Genomic DNA, 23,646 nt, shown 5'->3' on the forward strand with positions numbered 1-23,646 from the left:
TCTTTTTAATGATCTCTGCAAAAAATGACATCTGTGAAAAACTAATTCCCCAGCCATGATTTACACGGGTGAGTCTGCATACTCTGCAAGCATATGAAATATACACCTCTTTCCCTCATTTTAGTTATTCTGTGTCACAGCTTGTGTGCACAGATATGATAGCGTGTGCACTTCAGGCAGTGAATCTGTCTGTCTCTCTGCATCTGTTGTTTAATATTTGCACCCGGTGTACAGAGCAGTGTCTACGTTTTTGCTAAGCCTTAGGTCCCAATGCGTATTACATGAGTTATAAAAATGTTACTGCCCCAAATATAAATTCACATTAAAGAGAGGTGATCCAATTTAGCGCCACGAGACTCGGTGTTGCTATCTGCAGTGCACAAGCCAGCTGGGACATATTTTCGTGTCATCCACTTTGTTGCATCCCTCAAAGTTGTGCAGCAGGTGGAGAAAGGCTAAAACTAGGGCATTACATTACATTTTCATAAGCGGGGGGTCTTGCACATCATTTGCAAAACGGGGACAACAGAGAGTGAACGTGTCAGTCAAAAACAAAGAAAATGTGTGAAACATCAGGCAAAGAAACACCCCAAGAGCATCAGCTTCACTTTATTTGTTCATATTGTTGTTATACGAAGAGTCAATCCGTTGGCAAACAAATGGTTATCGCTGCAAAGTTAACATTCGGTAATCATACTTTATTTACTTTATACTTTATTTGTGGCATATTTTCAGAGTCGGATGTGTGCAGAGAGGCTTAGTGAAGTTAAACAACCAGCGCCCTCTTATATAAAAATACTTGCAGTGTTCCCAGCAGGTATTGGGGCAGGAGTTGGTGACAGCGATGTTCCCGTGCTGCAGAGAGGAGCTACATAAAGAGGCTATTTTTTTATCTGCTCTCATTGAATACATTCGACATTGCTACGGTGAAATACACCCCTTTTTAGACAATACTCTAATTTTACTTTGCAAGTCTGCAAGTCACTACCTTTATCGGTCAGTTCATGTCTCTGGGGTACCGAGGAACATGTTTATCTCTGGACAGCCTGAGTCAGCCAGCACCACTGCAGGGCTCTAACCCATTCAGCCACTTTTCTCAGTGTGAATTGTCAAACCTGGACAGTTAATCTTCATTTGACCCTCTTTTCTAATACGAAAAAGAGCAGCCATAACTCAGTGTAGGATTGCTATTGGGGGAAAAAAACAAACTTTAAGATCTTTCTGCATGCTCAATAATCCAGGTTGAATCAGTTCATGAACTGATGCATATGAATTCGGTCGTTATGCCGCTGTATTGTTTATAAGGGTGGGGATACCTGCAGTCAGTTGAGACTCAAGGGGGTCACTTAGGTGAGTGATGAAACCTTTCTCTCACAATAAACCTGCGTCCAGATGAACTGATTCAACCTTCTTTGACAAACTTTGAGATCATTTCGACTTACGTCAAAAGTCCCTGCGCCTACCTGTGTGGCGTGAACCAGAGGGATTGTATCAACTGCAAACTACAGATATATTACACAGGTCCACTTGTCCAGGCTTATTTTGATCCGGTTGACTCCAGTTCTGCACTACTGGATATGAAAGGATCCATACCAGCAATTGAGAGGTCAGGTTTTACACAGGCAGTTGGTGGATCTACGATATCATAGTAATTGAGACTGTGATAGACGTTCGGACCACCGTGGTTCGATGGCTTGTTATTATGCTTGAATATCTCGTGATGTAGCCTGTAATGCAAAAATGACACGTTCACTTTGGAGGTGTCAATTTCCTCACACAAGTGAGTCTGATACAAGTGCTATATCTCTGTGATCACCATGCACTTAACTCACCATTTCCCCCGTTGTTCTGGGCGGAAAATGCCTTTAAGTTCTTTCTCAAGATCGGTTTCACTGATGGATGGTGGAGGAGGTCTAAATTCGCTTTGTGAGTCTGACTGCAATCATGCCTCGAGAGGAAGAGACCAGTTCAGTTGGGAGACAAATGCGCCCCGCGCAACTTAGACAATCATTTGTGAAGTAATGAAAAAGCCTCCATCATTAACATGTCATACCCACCGCCCTTCTCTCCTTATCGACCTCAATCTTGTCAGGAGTGGTGGCATCAGTCGACCGTGTTTTCTCATTCAGAATTTCATGAGCAGACATACTCAAAGGATCGATCAGTATCTCATAGGGAACAGTGGGATGCTTCCAGGAAGAGGTGATATGGATGCTCCAGCTGTCAGACTGCCCAAATGTCCCTGCGGAGAGAAACCAAGAATGGATGGCCTACTAAATTCCCTACATCAGTGTTTTCTCAAATTACATGCCATGGTGCTGAAGGATGGCAGCACAGTCTAACTCTAATAACTTCTCCAACTGCCAAAACCTCTCACTTCCACCTGGGGTCTTTTCTCCTCAGTGGTTCCTTCTTACAGCTGGAGTAAAATATAGGGTTTCAATTCCAACTATAAATAATTTTGTGTGTGTGTGGGGGGGGGGCAAAATCCCTTACTCGTGTTTTTAAATAGATACTGATTCTCTAAAAAGACAACATTTTGGGGGGAAAGGGGTATTAAGATGGCTGACAAATGTTATTGCAACGTTAGTTTCACTTTTGAGGCAACAGTGGGTTATTAGAGAATACTGCAGACCAGACACCCAGCGGTGCAGCTGGCTGATAAGGGCATTTCAGAGTTAAACTCTCCAAATATTGGTCAAGTCTAGAAAAAAAAAGAACATCCGATTAGAAAAGATTATCGAAGAGTCTCGGTTATATGGGTATATCCCAGCAGCCAAAGGGTACACAGTGCAATAGCAAAAACTAACAATTTCTCATACAGGAAGATAAGCCTGTTGATAATGGGTCTCTTTTGAGCATTCGCACATTGAGTATTACACAGATAAGACACGAAATGCAGTGATAGCGGAACACACTAACTTGTGGCTTGTGTTTGGTGTGTAGCTCTCTCAGTGTGATGCATGTGTACTGTATGCACGGCTGCATGGTCTATATGCCTCTCTACTGCCTGCATACTTCAACTAATATTTGCTTATCATGGCTTAATGCAGTCCTGTTACCTGCTTCATGTGGTATATGCTTCTATACTGCATACTTCATCTATATTTGCCTAACACGGCTTAATGTTGACCTGTCAGTGCCGTCACGCCATTTTAGCCGTATTAACATTAACGTTAACATTCTCTAGTGTACCGCATCAGTTTTACTGATGTTTCATCTCGAGTTGTCGCATGCCTCTCAGATCGTCTGGGACAGGTCTGCTCTCCATCCCTGGAGTCAAAACTAAACACGGAGAGGCAGCTTTCAGTCTCTATGCACCACCACACATCTGGAACAAACTCCCAGAAACCTGCAGGTCTGCTGCAACGCTCAATTCTTTTAGATCAAGGCCGAAGACTTCTTTTTTTAATTTTAATTTTTATTGCCTTATGTTGCTTCTCTTAATGCCTTTTATGTTTTATGCAAAGCACTTTGAATTGCCTTGCTGCTGAAATGTGCTATATAAATAAATTTGCCTCGCCTTGTATTAAATCAAAAATGAAGCTTTTGATTATCATCGTACACTGCACTGTAACTTTTAATCCCCACTTTTACCTGTCGTAGCTTATTTTTTTCCGTCTTTCTATTTGTATTTAAATGTCTTTTTATTGCCTCATGTTGCTTTTACATTTTGTCTTAGTGTCTTTTATGCTTTATGTAAAGCACTTTGGATTGCCTTGTTGCCGAAATGTGCGACACAAATAAATTTGTCTGGCCTTGCACGCTGTTTCAATAATTGCGTTTTTATTTTTTACCTTTTTCTTGTTCTTTTTTGTTTTTACTTTTAGGAAGCCTATTGTAACATCTGCCCAGGGACTACAGATGAAAATGAGTACTTTTGGCTAACTCTGGCATATTTACAGCAATGCTCACTAATGTGCCCTGTCCCTGTCAAATAAAGAGCAAAGAAAAGAAGAATAGAAGCAGACGGCCAAATGGCGCTTTAAAGAAAGAAAAGGAAAAAAACACTACGAAGAGTGAGAGCCGCGATGGATGTACCACCACAATGCAGTGAACGTTCCCACACAATGCATCTTCGCCTAATGCATCGCGCCATCGCCGAGATTAATGTCATTAACGTCATGTGCATGAAGGTTAATAACGTCGACAGAAAAAATTACCAGTCAACATGCACTCACCTATGAATTCTCCATAGGTGCTCCAAAGGCGCACAGTGCAGTCAGTGGATGATGTAAGCAACACTTGATCACTGTCAACAATCTGCAGACTGGACCAAAATGAAAAAAAAAACGTGATAAGAAATGGAAAGCAGCATTACTGTCAGAAGACTCTAAATCATCCACTGCCTTGGGTCAACTGACAGCAAGTGCGCCGTACCCTGCATCTCGGCTGCACTAATTTGATTGTCTACTCAAGTCCATCCCACCCACTCTTTCTTCTCCACTTTGTTTGTCTGCTGCAGTTGTTTGTCTGCCTCTTCCTGCCACTGTCCACCACCGCGGCCTCAGAGGGATTTAGTTCTGCTCAAAATTTACCCGTAGGTGGTTTTGGGGCCTGTTGCCTCCCACAGAACTATTATGACTGCTTATAAGATTTCATTTTTGTATGCAGCACAAGTTACTGCAAAGTCCAATGTTGGTTTGCTTCGATTTCTTGTGCAACACATTACCTTATGGAAAAGGCATAAAACCGTTTGCTTTGAATGATTTTTTTTCTTTATTGCACATACCCAGTAATCCTGCTGGTGTGGGCACGCCAGTAGTGCTCTGCAGAAATAATGAAAATAAATATATAAATAGAATAGAAATGATGTGTCTGGCTATTTTGCTTTCGATAAGTGGTTCAGATAATGGATGGATACTGTCACAGAGAAATACTCTTACGTTCTCAAAATTTATTGGGCCATTGGAAAATGGGATATAAAAAACAACAACAACATGAGACTAACCTCTCGGAGGCTTTTTCTGCGGGTTGTTGGCAAATGTCTTCATGTTGTAAACATAGATGTAGCCAATTTGGTCAGCCGCATACATTAACGTGTCCTCCCCTGCTGTTATAGCCACTTTTGTTATCCGTTGTTGGAATGTAGACTGAAGATAATACATTTAAATGCAACTTGAGGCAGTTTCCCATTATTTGTGCATCATAATATGAAATGGACATGTCACCAAAACTTTATCCTACCGTGGTTCTCTATTATTTGGGTAACTCTTTGAACAGAGGTGTAAAATCTGCCCTTGATCGGTTATGATTGTACCAAATGGCCAACAGTTAGCTTCCCTGCAGCTGACGCATCCCCTTCATCCCAGGTCTTAGGAGGTTAAAACAAACCCCTGTTTACTTTAGCGCTGGAGGAACTAATGATGGAGAAATATAGTCACATCAAAATGATGAAAGTGAGAGAAAGTTATTTCGAGCTATATACTTTATGGGTGCTGGAGTGTTGCTACAAGCTGATGAAGGTTATTTCCTTCTGAAGTTTGCTCCTCTTCCTCTGTTTTCATATTTTTTATTGGACCACATTTTATGGGCATGGGTTATTTTTCTTTTTTTATTTCCTTCTTGTCTGTATCCTGCTGCCGTAGCTGCCCGAATGTTCACCGATCTCTCAAAATTGAGATACCTTTTTTATTTTTATTCCCCCAGCTGTTCCCCATGCCCCAGCCCCCCACCCCACCCCTGCCGTGTTCCTCCTCCCCAGGCTATCTCCCAGTCACAGAGTATTATCAGATAGGATGTGTCAGGGACTGCAGAGAAGCTAACTTCATTCGGTAAACAAAGTAATGGCGCGCGGTGGATTCTGTTAAAATCGTCCCGACCGGGGGTTTTGGAGGTGAATCATGGGAAATAAATGGGGCCGGTGACCTGTCTCTTGAAATCGTCGTCATCTTACTTACAGCTTCGAAGCTGCTCACAAATTTTCCTCCATTGAGCACATGCCAGAAATTAACGTAACCTTTAAGATAAAGAAAATATTACATTAGTGCTATGTTATATGAACATTGTGGTCAGATACTTTAACTCTGTTCGTAACACGGACCCTTGACACCTGATGACAGGAGGCCTGAAGCAGTGGCGACCTCCTTGGTGGAACTGCAGTTCTTCAGGAAGATGACACATGGAACACTTGTATCCACCCCTGAGTAACACACAGTTAGCATCACTGCGTACCTTATATTACACACTCTTAACTTTAACCTTACAATTTAAAGTACCGCATATGTTACGTATAAACTGTAAATGCCAACATTTATGTTATTGGGCTACGAAATCACCTTGAGTATTTTGGTATTCAGGTGGAACGGGTGTTAGGAGCCGACACTGTATGTGCCCAGACACCACATTCCACACGATGATCTCTCCATCGTAGCTGCTGGTGGCCAAGAGAGACGGAGGACACTGCGCAATGCAAAGGATGTCGTCATTGTGGCCATTTTTCTGGGAACACAAGCAGTAAAGATCCTTCGTGACAGTTTAATCATACCAAGAAGTGCAGCAAAGTCATACCGTCCATAGTGACTCAGTCACAAAACTGCATTTTTTTTCTTTCTTTAATGCAGTCCATAGGTTGAATCCTTATATTTTGGTTTGCATCTATGACGTAATGCCTGATTAGTTGACAGTGCTTTCAATCAAAATCAGGCGATATTTTAACTTGCAAATTTACCGAATGCACCACCAAAGATGGTTCTTCCACCCCCTTTTTTTCTTATTTTAAATAACTTTTTTTTGCACTTGCTGAGTTAATTATACTTTTACAACAGCTGTGAGTACTATTATTCTATCATTGTTTGTTTCAAGTAATGTAAAGGAAAAAATGTTTTTTTTCTGATGATGTCAATGAGTTCTCATCAGTGACCTTAATTTGCTTCCAGTGCTTCGAGACAAGTTTACCATATTGTCTGTATTAATGATTGACTTGATGATGAACCCTGCAACTTCGTCAGGTCAAAAAGTATTCGACTCAGAACTGAACACCGATAATGAGAAACTCATCAACCATGCTCTTATTTCTCACTACACTGCAAAAAATAAAATCTTAACAAGTGAAAATATCTTGTATTTGGTACAACAAGTCCAATATTGAGTAGAATTATCTTGAATTATCTTATTCCACTGGCAGATAATTTTACTTATTTCAAGTTTTCTTTCCTGATTTTGGTCAATTTAATCTTGTTTTAAGAAAAGATGAAAAGATGAACATTTATTTAAAACAAGATCAAATTGACCAAAATCAAGAAAAAAAAACTTGAAGTAAGCAAAATTATCTGCCAGTGGAACAAGATAATTCAAGATAATTGTCTTCAATATTGAACTTATTGTACCAAATACAAGATATTTGCACTTGATAAGATTTCATTTTTTTGCAGTGGAATATTTGTTTGAACAAATTACAACAGCGAGCAGACCGACAAAACAGGTGTGGTAATTTTGACTTGAAAAACAAAGATCTGAATGCCTACGTCGTTCAGTTATGCTACGCAAGGCTTTTCCTGAGTTGAACAGACGAACATATCAAAAGCCAGTCAATGAGGGACTTGAAATGATGCAGAATAACAGGCACACCATTTGGATCATATGCAGGATTTCAAATGAACTCGGGGCCTTGGTGGGCAAGGGGAAGTGAATATGCATTCGAACAACCCATTAATTGTCCTTCAACAGGCAATTAGTTTATGAAAGATCAAGAGAAGGTTCTGCTGCTAATTAAAAGACGCCGCATTTCCCACTGCAATACAATCCATCTGTCCTGATAATGATCGTGTGTGTGAGTGTCTTTTAGCCATAATAAGCTGGACCAAAGCAAGGGATTTAGTGGCACCCACTACGATAGATAAAAGTGCGGATGAAAGTCCATCGATCCATCCATTATCTGAACCACTTATCCTGCTCTCAGGGTCGCGGGGATGCTGGAGCCTATTCCAGCAGTCACCGGGCAGCAGGCGGGGAGACACCCTGGGCAGGCCGCCAGGCCATCACAGGGCCGACACACACACACACACACACACACACACACACACACACACACACACACACACACACACACATTCATTCCTAGGGACAATTTTAGTACGGCTGATTCACCTGACCTACATGTCTTTGGACTGTGGGAGGAAACCAGAGCCCCCGGAGGAAACCCACGCAGACACGGGGAGAACATGCAAACTCCACACAGAGGACGACCCGGGATGACCCTTGGACTACCCCGGGGCTCGAACCCAGGACCTTCTTGCTGTGAGATGACTGCACTAACCACTGCGCCACCGTGCCACCTGGATGAGAGTCCTTTTTTTAATTTTTCACTCTATGACGAGAGCTTGCTTAGGCTTAAAGGACTCATAAAAGGGTGGTGGTGCGGTGAGTTAGATGCGAGTCTCCTATTGAGACGAACTGATGCCAACAGGAAACACACCGAAGTATCACAGGTTGCTTTAACAAACCTCAAGCATCTTTGGAGTGTTTTTTCGAATATCACGATAGACATCCATGTCATTAGTCAGTAAAAACGGACAGTGGGGGGCGTCTGGGCAGCGTAGGGATCTATTCCGCTGCCTACCAACACGGGGATCTCCGGTTTGAATCCCTGTGTTTCCTTCGGCTTGGTCGGGCGTCCCTACAGACACAACTGGCCGTGTCTGCAGGTGGGAAGCCGGATGAGAGTATGTGTCCTGTTCACTGCACTAGTGCCTCCTCTGGCCCGTTGGGGCGCCCGTTCGGGGAGGAGGGGGAACTGGGGGGGGGGCTAACGTGCCCCTCCCATGCACTATGTCCCCCTGGCGAAACTCCTCACTGTCAGGTGAAAAGAAGTGGCTGGTGACTCCACATGTATCGGAGGAGGCATGTGGTAGTCAGGGTGATTGGCCAGGTACAATTGGGGAGAAAAAGCAGGGAAAAAATCCACAAAAAAAAAAGGATAGGTGAAAAAAACATGTAAAAGAAACCTATCTTTTTCTCAAGTTATTTGAAAAACACTCATTCAGAAACATAAAGCAAACGTCAATCCCAGGTTTTTTACAAGATCAATCATTTGCTTAAAAGACGTTAGATTAACTGATAATATAATCAATTAAAAAATGTAGAAAAAAACAATATTTTGTCCTGTAGCTGAGATAAAGGAATGGGTAAAAACTAAATACATACATAAAGCAGCTGACAGACATTGTGCTGCGGCGTTGCATGAATGTTCATTCAGTCATTTTAAGTCCACAACAAACACTTCATATCCCTTGCTCTTTGTGTCCTTATTGCGTCAGGAATTTATCCTGTCTAAACATTTCATCCAACATTTTGGGGCAGAAAACAGTTTGGCGTTCGTTTCTCACCTGATCATCCTGCCACGAAGGCTGCGGCCTCTGGACATGACGCGTATCCTCAGGCGTGTCCTACCACAAAGCGAGCAACATCGTCACAAACGGCAAACCACTGAAGGCAATGAACATTAGAAATACAATCGTTTTGGTCGTAGATCATGACCTCCAAAGTAGCAATTTGATAGTCCATCCCATGTGCCACCTGATAGTGAGGACCACACAGAGACACAGACATTCCCATCAAACTGGGGACAACTGAGGACCATCATTCCTCAACAAAACTGTATAGAAGGGGAGAGTTCTTGCTCAAAGAATGTGTCTCACCTTTTGAGTTTTTTTGGGATTTTTTTCCGCCCTTTTTCTCACCAATTGCACTTGGCTCCGGTCACTGCTCCGCCCCCTCTGCCGATCCGGGTTCGGGCTGCAGACTACCACATGCCTCCTTTGATACATGTGGAGTCGCCAGCCGCATCTTTTCACCTGACAGTGAGGAGTTTCACCAGGTGGACGTAGCACGTGGGAGGATCATGCTATTCCCCCCAGTTCCCCCCTCCCCCCCGAACAGGTGCCTCAACCGGCCAGAGGAGGCGCTAGTGCAGCGACCAGTACACATACCCACAGCCGGCTTCCCACCCACAGACATGGCCAATTGTGTCTGTAGGGACGCCCGATCAAGCCGGAGGAAACACGGGGGATTCGAACCAGCGATCCCTGTGTTGGTAGGGCACAGAATAGACCGCTATGCTACCCAGACACCCCACCTTTCGAAATTTAAACAAATTTGGCAATGTCTGCATGTGGCATGAGGTTTCACTCCTGTGCTGTGGAGAAGTGAGTTGGGTGAATAAGATGTAATAAATAGGACGAATGGAAGAACTGGAGCAAGAAATCGGATGGAAGATGCTGAATTTTTGAATTACAAGTCAGGAAAGAATGCCTTCACACTGCTGAGGACACTCCAGTTTTCTTTTGTACTTACAGAGTATATGTCAATCTTCCGGTCCCAGCCAACAGATAACACATAGCTTAAAAAAAAAAAACAAATGACATAATCACCATGATTTCCAATTTAGAGGGAGCCAATATCAGTCAAACTCAAAACTCAAAGCCATTTCTTTTCTATCTTTCTAACCTTTATTTACCCGGGGTAGTACGCGGAGCACGTGTGCCCTTTTTCAGCAACACCCTGCACATACACACTGCTCCACACATTCCCACCTGGGAGCTGCCCAGCACAACCACAGTCCTCACTGGTGCCCACTGAGCAACTCCACTGGAGCAGTTGGCGTGTTGGGGGGTTCAGTGTTTTGCTCAAGGGCACACCAACCGTGGGTATTTAGGGAAGGGCAAAGTGCCACTCAGTCACCCCCCCCCCCCACATTTTCCTGCCAGTCCAGGGATCGAACTGGCGACATTCTGGTCACAAGCCCGCTTCTCGAACCTTTAGGCCGTGGCTACTTACACGTTCCTGTGGACTTTCAGGTAGCTGCAGTCACACACTTCATGACGTTCACCATCTGAAAAGAATATTACACTGAATCATATGTGGTGAATGGAAAATAAAGCTTCCATAATTTTCTTGTACAAAAAGAAATGGCCGAAGGTAATCCATACATACCTCTTTTAAGTACCTTTAAGCACTGGCCATTGTTGAAGTTCCAGATCTTAAGACATCCGTCTCTTCCCCCTGTGATAAGTCTGCAAACAGTGTGTAATGCAGTACCTGGATGCACTATAATGTCGTAAGAAAATGCACCTATCTAAAAGAAAAACTAAAGGAAAATTTAGCAGTTTAGCTGCTCTGTGCAACGTACCTCCTCCCTTTGAGGTCAAAGGTCATGCATGTAATGGCTGAAAGGCCGTGTGCTTCACCAAACTCAAAAACTTGGCATCCGGTATCAAACTCCCAGACTTTCACCACCTGAGGCCAAATACTACAACAGGTTAATCTTTTTTTTTGGAGGGGGGGAGTTGTACCCCTCCAATTACCCCACTCTTTCGAGCCATCCCGGTTGCTGCTCAACCCCCTCTGCCGATCCGGGGAGGACTGCAGAATACCACATGCCTCCTCCGACACATGTGGAGTCCGCTTCTTTTCACCTGACAGTGAGGAGTTTCGCCAGGGGGATGTAGCATGTGGGAGGATCACGCTATTCCCCCGCCAGTTCCTCCTTCCCCCCAAACAGGCACCTCAACCAACCAGAGGAGGCGCTAGTGCAGCGACCAGGACACATATCCACATCCGGCTTCCCACCCGCAGACACGGCCAATTGTGTCTGTAGGGATGCCCGACCAAGCCGGAGGTAACAAGGGGATTCGAACCGGCGATCCTCATGTTGGTAGGCAACAGAATAGGTTAACCATTTAACAAAGTGATGTTAATGCAGGTACAGCTGACATTTGGCTTTCTGTATATAAACCAAAGGATGTGAAGTGTGGTAATATTAGTCAGCAAAAATGCAAACTACTGACCGATCCCTCGGTACAGCTGACCACCCGACGGAACGCCTCACTATAGCCGCAGCACATTACAGGCTCGCTGTGGGAAACAGTTCGACGGCCGTGCTGCTGCCGCCTTTAGTTGGGGGAAAGGGATGAAGAGAGTGTTAGCGGCTGGCTGCTGATGATAAAAAAGAATGGGGTTACCTCACAGACTGTTTAAAAATGCTTGGATTTCGTGTCTTTTCATTAAGCTCGGCACTTTTTTGTCCCTTATTGGAAATTATTTCAAAACCATGCTGTTCCCCATGGAATGACTTAGACCAATGTACCCTAAAATTAGCGCTTTGAAAGAAGTTTCACTGACTTCAAAAAAGTGATTCACACATCTTCAGAGCATGGCGGTTTCCATTATGTACAAGACAGAAAGACGTGCGACCAACCTTATCTTCAGAGAGAGCAAAGCCATAGCGTCTGCCGCGACATACAGGGCTTTCATAGATGGAGAATACAAGCATGCGGACACATCACCATGGATGAGGCTGTCTTTGGGGTGTGCGGTAAACAGGCAGCACTGATCATCAATATCCCAGATCTGAAATTTAAGATTAATAAACATCAGACAAAATCCTTCATTCGTCCTTCAATGTTTGGGATCATTTGTGATTGCTTGCGAAACAGTGACAGAATGAGACATCACTTTGATAGTATTGTCCGTGGAGACAGAGAAGATCTGACTGTCCTCTGGAGAGATGCAGAGGTAGAAGATGGGGGCCGGATGGCCCTTCAAAATCCCAGTCGGTTTCCTGTCCAAAGACCAACAGGACCAAGGGTAGGTATACGAAATATCCCAATATTAACCGTCCTGCTACAACACATCAAATCTGGCTTCTCACCCGGGAACATATGGATTCCACAGGCGGACAAGTCTGTCCATGCCTCCTGTCACCAGCAAGTTGTGCTTTTTACAAAGGTCAAAGGTCTTCACACCTTTGTAAATGACAAAGACTGTCTGGTCGCAGGGGGCTCGTGGTTGCGGAGTCATGTTAAGTTGGACCTTCTTGGCCTTGCCCTCATGGGGGACTTCTTGGAGCTCCTTCATCTGCTGCTCAATGTTCATTGAAGGGAACAAACAGCCTTCAAATAAATAAACAAACGAATAAACAGTATTTAGCAGCCAAACCCAGTCTCAAATCCAGAAAACATTCCTGGTACAAGGATATGTGAAACTAACAGCACAAATTGCATGGTTCAGGGACAGTATGTCCAGCAGGTAAGTGGGTACGCACACACACACACACACACACACACACACACACACACACACACACACACACACACACACACACACACACACACACACACACACACACACACACACACACACACACTCATTGGTAGTACACCTAACCTGATGATTCCTCATGAGTCATTCCTGATAACTCCTCTTATGTCCTTTATAGCAGATTACCATTAGAGCTAATAGACTAAAATTTTGTGTCGAGGCGTTTAAAGGTTAAAGGTATGCAATTCACACCCAAGTTACAGTGTAATAAAGAAAACGGGGACATAATTTACTGCTGCTGCAGGAAGAAAAAAAAATCAATAGAAGTGAAACGAGGGAGCACAGAAATTACCCATAGCGAGAGCAGATGCCTCTTCGTTTGAGCTGGATGCAACGGCAGGGAGAGTTTGAAAATACTTCACCTAAATTGCAAACAACAGGGTATCAACAGTGTAATGTAATTTCAGAGTTGTCATTACAAACGCAACAGACAAGGGAAAAAAAAGGACGCAATTGCAATCACAGTCGACAACCGGCATCGATTCTCCGCTCACACTACTTCATTTTCATGCGGATTGTAGGTATAACCTTTAAAGGTTTCCTTCATTGAGCAAAACAGAATTGAGATGCGCACGCATCCCGGCAAAAAAATTTCACCTGTGTCACCCGCTCTTGATGGATCTTCCATCGCACAAAAGTCACATTTGGGGATAGTATTGCATTTTCTAGCCCTAGGTTAGGCATATTTTCAATCTTAGTTAATTTCTTCCATAACCTGTGTATATAAAAAAAGAGGCAGAAATGTATTAACAAGCATGGAATTTCTCACTTTAATATGAAACAGCCTAAAATGGTTTTTATTCTTCTTCCCCGTCTCCATGGCTATGCTGAAATAACTCATTTCAGAACTGCACATTACACAAGCGCTTTGGTTCAACTTGACCAAACCTGCAGTGCATTAGCATTGTAATGAAACCTCGTCTAGGAGGCTAAATATTTTAGTCTCATAGGTGGGCTTTGTGGCAGCAGTTAATTCAGTGACTCGGGTCGATGGCAGTATGTGCGCACACTGAAAAACGTCATTATGATTCAGTGTTCTGACTGTGATTCATAATGATCCGCAGTGGGCGTCATTAGATCTGACGCAGTGATTAAAAATAGCAAAAACAAAAACTTCCATGAATGCCTGTAACACTCTGCCACGCTTCAAACAAAAAAAATGTACATTTCTGACTAGATTTAGATCAGGGTTTTAACTTAACAAAAAACAAGCATGCAGGGGGTTGATGAATGAGCGAGTGGAGGAGCTGTGTCAGTGTCAAATCAGTCAAATGCTCTAAAATTACAAAATTACCTTAGCATTTCTCCGACGGAGGAAAGGATTATGATATTCACGCAGCCCTGGATCACAAACAGAAATGTAAACCTTTCACAGCATTAATCAGATAAGCTGTTTGTTCACTAATGAGATTTGTCGTCGGCAAGAGAAACTATCTACCTGCGTGTCGCCATACAGAATTGAACACTCATCGGGGCCCGTGTAGCTGTGAGGGACGAAAAAAAAAGAAAAAAAAATATCCCCAGAGATTACATGGTGGGATGCCCTGAATCATCTAGAAGTCGCATGTTCGTAAAACGCTGCTCACCAGTAGTCTAGTGTCAGGGGGACCGTCTCCAGGGCACTAATCTGGCAGCAAGGCTCCAGAGAGGAGAGCTCATAAAGCTGGATTTCTCTGTCCCTAGCATTCGGCAAAGAACATGGCACAGTGTGTGGGATCAACGTTTGATAAGTGTTGTGTATACACAGAGGGGGGGGGGGGGGAGTGTGCAATGAGTAAATATTACCATGTTCCTATGATCAGCTTGTTATACTGAGTCATGGGGATGAAATCGGTCGCGGTCTTGGGCTTCCTGTTTACAGGCCTTTCATGCTGTGACAAATGAACAAAGCTGCATGAATCAATGGGTCAGGTAAATCTCTTCTCTTGTAGCTAGAAAATAAACTTTTTTTTCGGACCCCCCCCCCTTTTCCCTCCAATTGTATTCTGCCAATTACCCCACTCTTCTGAGCCGTCCCGGTCGCTGCTCCACCCCCTCAGCCGGTCTGGGGAGGGCTGCAGACTACCACATGCCTCCTCCGATACATGTGGAGTCGCCAGCCGCTTCTTTTCACCCCCCTTCGCCAGGGGGACATAGTGCATGGGAGGCTCATGCTATTCCCTCACAGTTCCCCCTCCCCCCTGAACAGTCCCCCCCTCCCCTTTACTGACCAGAGGAGGCGCTAGTGCAGTGACCAGGACACATACCTACATCCAGCTTCCCACCCACAGACACAGCCAATCGTGTCTGTTGGGACGCCCGACCAAGCCGGAGGTAACACGGGGATTCGAACTGGCGATCCCCGTGTTGGCAGGCAACGGAATAGACTGCTACACTACACGGGCATCCCGCTATAAAGTAAACTTGAGTGAAACTTTTGTTAAAAATCAAATGGCGGCACGTCCGCTGTGATCTCTGTCCAAGATCCATCATGGCCATCATGGTTCCCACTGACCCCCCTACAGGACTTATACACCAGGTGGTGTAGGATCAGGGCTAAAAGGATTATTATGGATCCCCATCACCCAACAACAGACTGTTTCAGCTGCTGTGGTCAGGCAGATGCCTCCGCAGCCACAAGGCCAACACTGAGTGACTCAGAAGGAGTTTCACAGAAAGGTGAATCAGTTCACATTGATGCAACATTTATCGGCAGAAATGCTTCACCACTCATCTAAGTGACCTCTTCGGTATACACTGACTGCAGGTATCCCCACCCTTATAAACAATACAGTGGCATAACGGCCGAAAACAGATCGATTTCATATGCAAATTGCTGTGAGCATTAACTAGAGTTACAATGTGTTTGTATGCATACTAAACAACCCAGATAAGGAAATCACAGACACCTGAATCAGTTCATCTGGACACACCATTCAATAAACGTTGTGTCCAGATGAACTGGTTCAACTTTCTCTGATAGAGCTACAATGGTAATGTGAACGTGTACTATTCACAGAGGACTGGGGAATAGTTGCAATCACAGCATTGTAAAATGGATGATGGATGAGAATGTGCACATCTCTGATAGGGAGGAACGCTGGTTTGAACGGGGACTCAAAGAGGCCATCTATGTGAAGAGAGAACGACCATCCCTAAACTGGGGGGGGGGGTTACATCCGTCACCATCTTAAAATGCTGTTATTGAAACTATTCCTCAATCCTCTGTGAATTGTACACATGGCCATTGTAACTCTAGTTAGTGGTCATGGCTAATCGTTGGTTTCGGTGGTTATGCCACTGTATTGTTTATAAGGGTGGGGATACCTGCAGTCAGTTTAGACTGAAGAGGTCACTTAAATGAGTGATGAAATGTTTCTCCCGATAAGTTCATTCCCCCAGGACATACAGACACTGAACACAACATAACAATTACGTTTGTAATACTACTGCCACCAGGTTACCACTTTGCCTCAGACACTTTCCACTTCACTCATTCAGTCTATTTGCACACTTGTACTTGTACTCTGTAATAGCTGCACATTGATGAAGATATACCTTCTGTATACTCCCCGGATAGTTTTCTTTAACTTTTTTCAAAATTTTATTGCATCGTATTGGATTTTTATTTTATTTTCATTTTATTATTTTTGTTCTATTTCTCTTGTTGCACAGCTTCGGAGTTTGCCCAAAAAACATTTCACTGCTTATTGTACATGTGCATGAAGCATGTGACAAATAAACCTCTGAATCTTTGTATTTTTGCCACGTGAAAGTTTGAAGGACCAGCATGTCATTGCGATGTTTGTAGTTCAACTGACACTTTCAAATTTAATGAAATTATGAGTATTTACAGTATGTTTGTTCTACAGTATTCATTAAAATGCAGTGGGGAAAGTATACAAGTCTCACTTGAGCAGATTCAACACCCATCATTAGATTGAGAATAAGACAGAAACCATGTTGGTACTGTTTTTGAGATAATTTGATGCACTGTGAGATCATTTTTGAGATAATCTGATCAACTGTGGCAATCCTAACAGCCAATCTCACCTGAACACATGAGAAAACTGTTACTGGACGCTACGCAACTGACTATGGAAGTACTATTTCTCATCATTTTGATATTTGAAGCTGTTTTCACGCTGAATTTGAATAATGGCACATATTTTTTTGTTAGTATCTGAGTAACTGTTGTTTGGGCATTTCCCGTGTGTGCCAGAATGACATCCCTTAATGCAAGCAAAAACAAATACTTAAAAAAAAAGATTCTTGATATTTTAGTAATTATCTATGGGTGCTTTCTCTTTATCGCTATGATCTTCCAGCAGGGGTTTTATATCTCATTTCCGGATCTTTATTAAAAAGCATCAAAATAATATACAGAGATGGCTGCCGTGGGCAGATCACAGCAGGGGGAAAGGGGATGTTAAACATAATCTGTTAAGTCCCTAATAACTTGATCTGTAATTTGAGTCCTTCATCAAATCCTTTTTTTTTACTCATCAACTTTACACACAAAATTTTCACCCAACAAGTTTCCATGAACTTAACTGCAAATCACAGAAAGTTGGATCAGTTCATCTGGATACAACATTTATTGATAGATACATTTCATCACTCGTCTAAGTGACATCTTCAGTCCAGGCTGACTGCAGGTATCCCCACCCTTATAAACAATACAGTACAATACAATTGCAAAATGACCGAAACCAACTATCAGTTTCATGTGCCAATATGGGTTTGACCATTAATTAGCGCTTGAAACGCCATGTGTACTCTTAACAGAGGATTTGGGAATGTTTGCAATCACAGCATTGTAAGATGGTGACAGATGTACTCTTACCCCCCCGCCCCCCACCCCCCGGTTCAGGGATGGTTGTTCCGTCTTTGCATAGATGGCCTCTTTGACTCCCCGTTCAAACTATCGTTTCTCCCTATCAAGGATGTGCACATCCTCATCCCTGGAAGAGTGGCTACCGGCCTTATAGATGGGTGTAGACTGGAGTGCATAGATAGATAGATAGATAGATAGATAGATAGATAGATAGATAGATAGATAGATAGATAGATAGATAGATAGATAGATAGATAGATAGATAGATAGATAGATAGATAGATAGATAGATAGATAGATAGATAGATAGATACACATACACACACACATACACACACACACACACACACACACACACACACACACACACACACACACACACACACACACACACACAGTACATGTACAGTACATAATACAGGTGATATTGAGGAGATAAAAGCAAATGATGAAAAAAAAACCTTACAAATACACGTTTGGTCTTCTGTACTTGGAGTTCAGGGCTCCAGTAGCAAACGGTTCCATCTTCTCGCACCGTAACGATGGTACCATTGGCAAAAGGGTGGATTCCCAGGACTGGATCCCCATGACAGAGGGCCTTGACAGTAGCTGGCAGAGAGAAGGCCACCTGCTTACGGCGTAGTACCGACTCCTCCTTCTCTGTGTACTCCAGCTGCATGTAGGTGCAGAACTGATCCTGAATCAGATTATGGGGAAGACGACTGCGGCTTTATCTTGCATTAAAATGATTATGAAATCTTTTTTTTATGGTAATTTAGTGTCCTCCATGATTATCGGCAACTTTGGTCAAAATCTACTCCATGGGCATATGATTAATAATTAAAATTTAGCTACGAGCAGCAGGGAACGGGGTCAAAAGCTTGCCAGAAGGTTACGTGCATCCTAAGTTTTGGAAGAGGGAGGAATTAGTTTTGCAAAGCGTAAGTTGCAGCTGCACGCTTTATGCGGCACTCGTCTCAGATTACACAGAGTGGGAGCAATTCAGACTTCCACATCCAGCCCTGGTGCTAGTCCATCTGATAATTACTTAAGAAATAATTTTTATATTCATGCACAGTGTAAGACAATGTCTTTGTTGGCTCACATAAAGTGTACTCCATATTATTGTTATTCTCAGCGGAGATGATGAGCCAGAAAAGCTGTGCAGCACAACCGAAACCCGACTGAAGACAGCAAAGAACAAACGCTGGGAGACCGCTGAAGGCTCGTGTTCATGTTCCACATTCAAGACAGGCAGGTGTGTGTGTCTGAACTATTGCCGGGAAGGTAGAGGATTCTCAAAAGGAAAATCCTACTGAAGATGAAAAGCCTTGCAAGTATGAAGGGACGCTATTGTAGACCAACAGCAGGTTCTGCAACAAAGGACGTTTTAGATGAAGGGTTTAGATTAAACGGGAAGAAATAACTCGGCCCGTAAGGTTCGGATAATTACAAAATGCACAAGGAGGTGTTTTTGGTCAAGGGGGAGGTCGAGAGAAAGGCGACGCCATGTTTGAACACGCATGCTCAAGAAATTTGTTTAATGTATTTAAGTATGAAGTGTACACTATGACCTTCCTATGATGCGTTTCCATGCTGTCAGGTATTTGTGTCTTGGAATCAGCTTTGGTGAATTTAAAAAGATTCATCTCTCAGCTACCCTCGAGCTATTCTTCTGAGAGCTATTAGTTTGTTTAGCTGTTGGTTTGTGCAGCTGTATTTCTATAGACTACACAAACTTTGTAAGTTACCTTGAAATAGCTCTTCCACGTTTCATGAAACGCCTGCCTTAACCGCTCCACATTCCTCAGCGGGATGGTGAATTGCTTAAGCAAGGGTCGACTCCCTTTCACTGAACAATATGGATTTATGCTCTTTGAGAACAATAATGAACTTTATCTCACCCATGCAATCCCTCCCTGGCCGGAATAATCGATCTTCATGAAAAGCTCTTGAATTTGTGCGGTGGTCTGTAAAATCGAAAGAACAAAAGAATAAAGATGAACAAAAAAAAAAAAGAAAGAAAGGTATCAAGATAACGCATTATTATTGCATCAGGTAAAGGTTACAGTTTTCATTCGATAGCAAGGATTCAGTGTGAATGTGGACGAGTGAGAGACATTTTTGTCATTCTTTCTTACTGCGTGACGCAAACCCAAACACCTCTTCACTGTGCATGCAAAATTCTTCACATCGAGGGACCTCGAGCCACCCATTTCCAATTCCTACACAAAGGAAGATGCAATGAATAGCTGCTGTGGATTTCTGTAACAAGTGCACGGTTTTTCTGTCTGTCAGTACTGCAGTTCATACCTCAAATGCCCGTTTCAGTTTCTGCAGGCTGTCAAGGGACACCTTCTCATCAAGCTTATTGGCAAGAGACAAATAAAAAGTGATGTTATCACGTAGTATGCGACAAAGCAAAAATCACGTCGACAACATGTGAGATTTTACATTTTATAAACAGAAACTTTTTATTTATTTATTTTAATCCCCCACCCCCAATTGTACTTGGTCAATTACCCCACTCCACCCCCACTGCCAATCCGTGGAGGGCTGCAGACTACCACATGCCTCCTCCTCTAAATGTGGAGTTGCCAACCGTTTCTTTTCAACTGACAGTGAGGAGTTTCGCCAGGGGGACGTAGTGCGTGGGAGGATCACGCAAGCCCCCCCCCCCAAACAGGCGCCTCGACAGACCAGAGGAGGCGCTAGTGCAGCGACCAGGACACATACCAACATCTGGCTTCCCACCCACAGACACGGCCAATCGTGTCTGTAGGGATGCTCGACCAAGCCGCAAGTAACATGGGGATTTGAACCGGCGAGCCCTGTGTTGGTAGGCAACGAAACAGACCGCTGTGCTACCCGGACGCCCCTACAGCCAGACACTTTAACTGCACTGTTGACAAGTGAAATAAGATGACAGATGTGTTTGTCTGAGTTTTTTGATAAGATAGGCTTTGCACTGGGCTCAGACTATCCTGTTGGACTGTGACCATCCTTTCAACTCTGAACCCCCCCCCCCCCCCCCGTAGTGACCCGCTTTAGACAATTCTTTTGTTCCTTCAGCCGTCAATTTACAAAACAGACTCCAAAAAGGATGTCATATGTAAGCACTTAACCACACTGTAACTCAGATACGCTGCGTTTTGGAGCTCTTCTCCATATCATACACAGACAGATGGGCACATGTCTGTGATTTGTTTTTTATAATGTTATACATATTGAATCTTGATTGTTAAAGCTGCACATCATTGCCCTTCAATCAATCAATCAATCAATCAAGTCGCATTTTACATAGCGTTTTTCTAGCTGCAACAGCCACTCAAAGCGCTTTACAATTAATTAATTCACACACACACACACACACACACACACACACACACACACACACACACACACACACACACACACACACACACACACACACACACACACACACACACACACACATAATCTTCTGCTTTTCTCAGAACCTCCTGAATTTGATTGTCATAATTTTCAGTCAGTGCTTCTGGTGCGACTGTTGGGTTGTGGATTATAATGAGGTCTGAGTCAGAGTCTAGATTACAGCAGTGCATGTTGATGACTAATGATAGAACCAAATGCTTTGGCCGCCAACAGTGAGTGATAAACTTGAGCGGAACAATCAATTCGGCCATAAAGGTCAAATGCTCCAGCCCGTGCAATACCACCTACCCAAGCCAAGTGATGTATTCTGAGTGTTAAGAGAGAAGGTTAGAAGTTGATTACAGTACTGGCTGACATATCATTAACACACACACACACACACACACACACACACATCACTAGGTGGCCACTTTGGACCATTAATAACAACCCTGTTGTGGCCACCCAGGATGGAGGGACTCCCATGGAAAAGTCTCACAGAAACCTGCAGAATGGCAGACGCACAGGGCCCCGCTCTCTGTGTTAATGTCCTCTCTCTCCCATTTGCTATGGTTTCCTAGCAACGGGTTCTTCATCCATGACACTCTTTGATCTAACATTAATAAATAACGAGGATAAACAGCCTAATTCTTCAGGGATGCTACGAGACTTATGGTTTTCCCCACGGTATCTCCTGAATTGCTGAGATAATTGCCTAATCAGTCAGTGCGTGGTGTGGCGTGATGGATGTTACCAAACGTGTTCATATAACCCCCCTAACCACACTCTCAAACCTTTTATTTTAACTGTACTGCTTTGAACTCTCGGGGCTGCTCCCCCCTAATCTGTTGGGGAGAATTTCTCATTACATTAAAGCAGGGGAAGGTGATTGACAGTCACATTTGCAATGCCCCCGGCCCCCACCCCACCCCGAACCGAAGTCACTGAATTGGTACTTCCCTCCTGTGTCACTCCATCATCCCTGACAACTTGAGAGCTCTAATTTGAATCTACCAGGACCCTTTTAAGTGGATGGCGCGGCAATTGTGTTTGTTTTAGTTTGGCCCGAAACACGGCCATCTCGTTCGTCTTGATATATTATCCTGCCCGATGCCCCGTCAGGTAATGAGCAAATTGATCACCGGCCTAATCTGAAATGGCATTTTTGGCATTACTTTATGTTCACTCCGGTGGTGAAGTCAACATCAATTGTACTTCAGTTTTAGACAAGTGAGAAGAAAAGTGATGTCAGGAACACAGCTGACACTCTAGTGACACCCTGAGGTCAAAAGCAGCAGTCAGAACAGCCAAGTGGGAAACGTTAAGAGAAGGCTCGTGGATTTGCATTGCATGCATGGTGCAAAACGACGCTCGAATGAATCTTTTGAAAACCCTCCAAGTGTTATATCAGCTGATATTTAAACATTGTGATTTGACTAAACGGACCCATGACTCACATCTGGATAGGCGTTGTTAAAACAGTACCTGAAGGCTTTGAACTGAATCAGCATTGGGATAGCGTCGCGCTGTAAGCTGAGCCTCATCTCCCAGGGTGAAGGAGTGCCTCCGTCTGCTCTGTTTCAGTTGTTCTCGCTCCAACCATGCAGGTGGAGGTTTTCTGTCTGCCGAATTTCCCACCAGTCTTGCTTTCTCACCTCGACACCGAGGCGTGGAAGTATCCTCTCTCCTCTCTCCTATGCTTCCCAGTTCAGAGATGATGCTAAAGGAATGGATAGAGGGTTGTTTTTTTCAAATGCTTGATCGTTTTCATTTTTTGCTGAAATTGATATCGCGAAGTTACATGATTCTCTAAATTGACCTGAAAATAAATATTCATATTTGTTATTTCCACTGCGTGATCTGTCAGAACCAAAGCAACCGGCTGAGTCGATTTCAAACTTACTAAAAGTTAAGCTCATGAATGACAGTCACATTTTCAGGCGACCAGACTTCCAGTGTTTCACGGCAAACTATCAGTAGGGTGGGCCGGTGTTGGCAACACTTCAACACCCTGACAACAGCAAACATGGATGAACAACATGGATCTTCCCACACACACCAGAGAAACAAGACAAGGCCTCAGCCCTTATCGTCTTAGCACGTCCTCCCTCTGTTATTAGAGTAAAGCTCATGGTATGAAACACAGTGCAGAGGAGGATGAGATGGGACAGATATATTCAGAAAGCAGTGCAACTAAAATAAAATCGCTACACAACAGCCAGAGGAAAGCAAGACAGCAGGTAAGTACCTGGCAACATGTGCAGCTTCTAATCTTCCTGAAGCTGTGGAAGGACGGGCTTTTTCCCCAAACGGCATCCTTGTCAAGGGTTTGTGTTGTA

At 43.6% G+C, this 23,646-nt stretch overlaps 1 protein-coding gene across 1 annotated transcript; it reads right to left on the reverse strand.

The window, feature by feature from the left end:
- Positions 1–2,039: 2,039 nt before the first annotated feature.
- Positions 2,040–23,623, reverse strand: wdr95 (WD40 repeat domain 95). The gene is made up of 28 exons (XM_056283772.1): positions 23,556–23,623; positions 22,793–23,027; positions 20,228–20,281; positions 20,056–20,139; positions 19,819–19,884; positions 18,381–18,611; positions 14,884–14,969; positions 14,685–14,777; positions 14,537–14,582; positions 14,393–14,439; positions 13,696–13,813; positions 13,391–13,460; positions 12,650–12,890; positions 12,454–12,559; positions 12,197–12,348; positions 11,787–11,889; positions 11,129–11,235; positions 10,933–11,012; positions 10,777–10,831; positions 10,294–10,339; positions 9,327–9,386; positions 6,279–6,441; positions 6,044–6,142; positions 5,901–5,959; positions 4,952–5,093; positions 4,733–4,769; positions 4,182–4,270; positions 2,040–2,242 (listed from the first exon to the last, which is right to left on the reverse strand). The coding sequence occupies exons 1-28, from the start codon at positions 23,621–23,623 to the stop codon at positions 2,040–2,042; spliced, it is 2,940 nt and encodes a 979-aa protein (XP_056139747.1).
- Between the last annotated feature and the right edge of the window lie 23 nt (positions 23,624–23,646).

Source organism: Lampris incognitus, chromosome 7 (assembly GCF_029633865.1).
Source record: "Lampris incognitus isolate fLamInc1 chromosome 7, fLamInc1.hap2, whole genome shotgun sequence".
Lineage (NCBI taxonomy): Eukaryota > Metazoa > Chordata > Actinopteri > Lampriformes > Lampridae > Lampris > Lampris incognitus.